This window comes from Diaphorina citri, unplaced genomic scaffold (assembly GCF_000475195.1).
Source record: "Diaphorina citri unplaced genomic scaffold, Diaci psyllid genome assembly version 1.1 scaffold1147, whole genome shotgun sequence".
NCBI classification, from domain to species: Eukaryota; Metazoa; Arthropoda; class Insecta; order Hemiptera; family Psyllidae; genus Diaphorina; species Diaphorina citri.
The window spans coordinates 1-3,573 of NW_007378576.1; the positions used below are offsets into that span (position 1 = coordinate 1).

The window sequence follows — 3,573 nt, forward strand, 5'->3', positions numbered from 1 at the left end:
TATTATTATTATTACTAGAGCTGGTATCAGGACTTACCTGTGATTTGCTATTACTTGAATGACTACTAAACAAATGACTATTATTATTATTACTAGAGCTGGTATTGTTGCTATGGGAGCCAGAGCCGGCCCGTACTATAACGCCGGCAGAGGATCTGACGGCAGTCACTATTATACCTGCGAACCGAGAGAGAAAAGAAGAAAGAAGTCAATATACATTTTACAGGATAAGTTTGAGTTTACTCCCAAAATTTTGGGTTCATTTGAAACACGCGTAAGAGCAGGTAATGTACAAGTTTAAGAGGGCTCAATACTCATCATTACAGAGTACAGTAGAACCCCCCTTGGCACTCAACCTTCGCTATTGATATAGCATAAGGAAATTTGGACTAGTTTACTAAAGAACGAACAATTGAGAAGCAAAAAAGAACAACTATTTATTGTACCCCCATTAATACTTGTACTTTTGATGTTTTTCTCTATTAATTGTGATTTGTGTTAATTATCTCCAATAAAAGTAAACTGATTATATTACCATTACTCCCTGTTTATAGTCCCCTAGCTAGACGCTGATCTACTCTCTGTTTATAGTCCCTCAGCCAGACCAATAAGTACTTACGTTCTTCTCTCTAGTTGTTCATCATTGAGTACAAACTCTTCCGTGTCACCCTCGTCTGTGTCTCCCGCTTCGGATTCATCATCCTCCAGTTGTGTCGAGGCACTGGAGTCATCCTCTGTAGGGAAGAAACATACAATTAAACTTAGATGAGTTTTTAAGTGTGAGAAAAAAAAAATGTGTCTTAAACAGGGAGTATACCAGCCTGAATTTCCCTTGCTAAAGAAATAGCAAAGGTTGAGTGCGAAGGGCATCCACTTGTAACATTTGTAGGAACTCTGTGATTCCCGCCCGCGGCGGATTTTATCCTGATGTGATGGTGATGGCAGAGTAAAGAAAAGACATTTTTTTTTGTATCTGCTATACAGCCATGTTTATTAATTGGCTCGTCCTGAACCGCTGTCAACCATCGTGAGGACTTGTGCTTATTCTTTAAAAGCAGAGCAAGTTAGTTTATGGTAGTCATTCGAAGCTTCTTTTAATGCAGCATTTGCATTTGAGTAAAAATTATGAATAGAAGGTCGATTCCTACGTTAAAAAAAAATGTGAAAAATTCAAAGGTCAACAATACTTCAAATCTGAGGTCAAAGCTCAAAAAGTAACTTTAAAAAACTCCCAATAGATAAATAATAATAATAATAAAAAAAGATGGGCAAGCTTTGGAAGTAAAGGGACTTTTTAGTCTCATTCTAGCACTACAGTCTAGCACTACCTACCTCGGTGGTGTAGTGGTCAAGGCGCTCGCCTGGTAGACAGGAGGGCGTGGGTTCAATCCCAGCCGAGGTATGGAATTTTATCCTCAAATTTAATTGAGAATTTGACCACAATAATAGTAGTAGCCTACTGCTTGAGTAAAGGGACTTTTCAGTCCTATGCAAGCAGTATAAATAAGCACTATTATTATTATTATTATTATTATTATTATTAACTCCCAAAAGTTTGGGTTCATTTGAAACACGCGTAAGAGCAGGTAATGTACAAGTTTAAGAGGGCTCAATACTCATCATTACAGAGTACAGTAGAACCTCGATTATTTCAACTAATTGGGACCGGGGGGTTGTTGAAATTATCGAGGTTGAAATAATGGGAGTTGAAATAAACCAGGTTCTCCTGTATTAGAATAGTCTTGCGACAAACTTCAGGGGGGAATTCCGTTTAAGTTAATTAAACTCTTGAATTAAGCAATCTGATTTGCTTCTGAGCAATGTAATCGGGTCAAAAAATTTTCCTTCCTTAAAAAAAAAAAAAAAAAAAAAATTAAAAAAATGTTGATTACCTGTAGATGCAAGGTATCTTCATGAGATATTCCCCCGGTCAGAGGCAGCCCAGTCGTGCTAGCGTTGGGTCCTAGGGTTTCATAGTCTTGCACTATAACCAGTAGGTCTGCTATCTGGCGGATCACAATGGCAAAGGCTCGGGCCAGACAGGACGCGGTGGTTGCCATGGTTACGGGTTCGAGGGAGGCGGCTGAGAGGGAACTGGAGGCGGCGTTGGCGGACCGCCGCAGGGACGAGGGGTCGATGAACACCAGACTAGAGCCGCTCGAGGACACGCGGAATCCTGACAAGGAGAAAAACAGAGGAAGAAATTTTCAATTATGTTAAGCTCACTTAAAGGTTGTCACAAATATCGCTCCCCACGTATTACAGATAATATTCATTACTTGACTCGGACTCAAACCACCAAGCTCCAGATACAAAGTCCAACGCGTTAACCACTACACCACTGCGAGAAAAACAGAGGAAGAAATTTTCAATTATGTTAAGCTCACTTAAAGGTTGTCACAAATATCGCTCCCCAGGTATTACAGATAATATTTTTTTTTTTTTTATCGTATGAAGTGTATTTATTTTTAAATTGGACAGTTGAACATACACATGCATTACTTGAACATACACATGCATTAATATTCATTCTTTGACTCGGACTCAAACCACCAAGCTCCAGATACAAAGTACAACGCGTTAACCACTGCACCACTGAGGTTGGTCGGAAAGAACAGAGATTTACACTGTTGGGAAGAGAATGTAGCCCGCCTAGTTGGCTTGGAGGTACAATGGACAATCCAATAGATAGAATGGACCTCAGAAATAAAGAGAAATACTTGCTTGATATTCTAGAGAGTGTAGTCAGCCTAATTAGCTTGGAAAATATAGAACTTACCTGTGGATCTCGCTGTGCTATCTCTATTTCTAATTGCCCACTGCATGGACTGAGGCGCCAGATTGGTTCTATTGCCCAGACCTCCTGAACTGGTTCTGAAAAATAAAATGAAAACAAAATTACCACCACAAATATATGTAAGGTTTCCTCGTAAAATAAACCAAAGTAGAAACATAATAGTCTTCTTCTTCGCCTTCTTCTTCTTCTTCTTCTTCTTTTTCTTTTTCTTCTTCTTCGCCTTTTCCCATGTTCAGATGGGGTCGGCCTTTGTCGTCGGCCTCTCAATCAGCTTTAGAGTGATCGCTTTGAAGCCAACTGGTTTTGGCTAAACAAAATTTTACGAGTGGATGCCCTTGGCACTCAACCTTCGCTATTGATGTGGCATAAGGAAATTTGGACTAGTTTACTAAAGAACGAGCAATTGACAAGCAAAAAAGAACAACTACTTATTGTACCCCCATTAATACTAGTACTTTTGATGTTTTTCTCTATCAATTGTGATTTATGTTAATTATCTCCAATAAAAGTAAACTGATTATATTACCATTACTCCCTGTTTATAGTCCCCTAGCTAGACGCTGATCTACTTTCTGTGGAAAGAACAGAGATTTACACTGTTGGGAAGAGAATGGTGCCCGCCTACCTGGCTTGGAGGTACAATAGACAATCCAATAGATAGAATGGACCTCAGAAATAAAGAGAAATACTTGCTTGATATTCTAGAGAGTGTAGTCAGCCTAATTAGCTTGGAAAATATAGAACTTACCTGTGGATCTCGCTGTGCTATCTCTATT

At 39.2% G+C, this 3,573-nt stretch overlaps 1 protein-coding gene across 1 annotated transcript in view; it reads right to left on the reverse strand.

Moving 5' to 3' along the window:
• Positions 1-619: 619 nt before the first annotated feature.
• Positions 620-3,573, reverse strand: part of LOC103514467 (E3 ubiquitin-protein ligase hyd-like) — a gene marked incomplete at its 3' end in the record, with an annotated part of 49,955 nt that continues 47,001 nt past the window's right edge. Inside the window, exons 40-41 of the mRNA XM_026827427.1 lie at positions 1,893-2,176; positions 620-732 (exon numbers count right to left, since the gene is read on the reverse strand). Coding sequence (XP_026683228.1) covers positions 620-732; positions 1,893-2,176 — 397 coding nt within the window. The remainder of the gene's footprint in view (positions 733-1,892; positions 2,177-3,573) is intronic.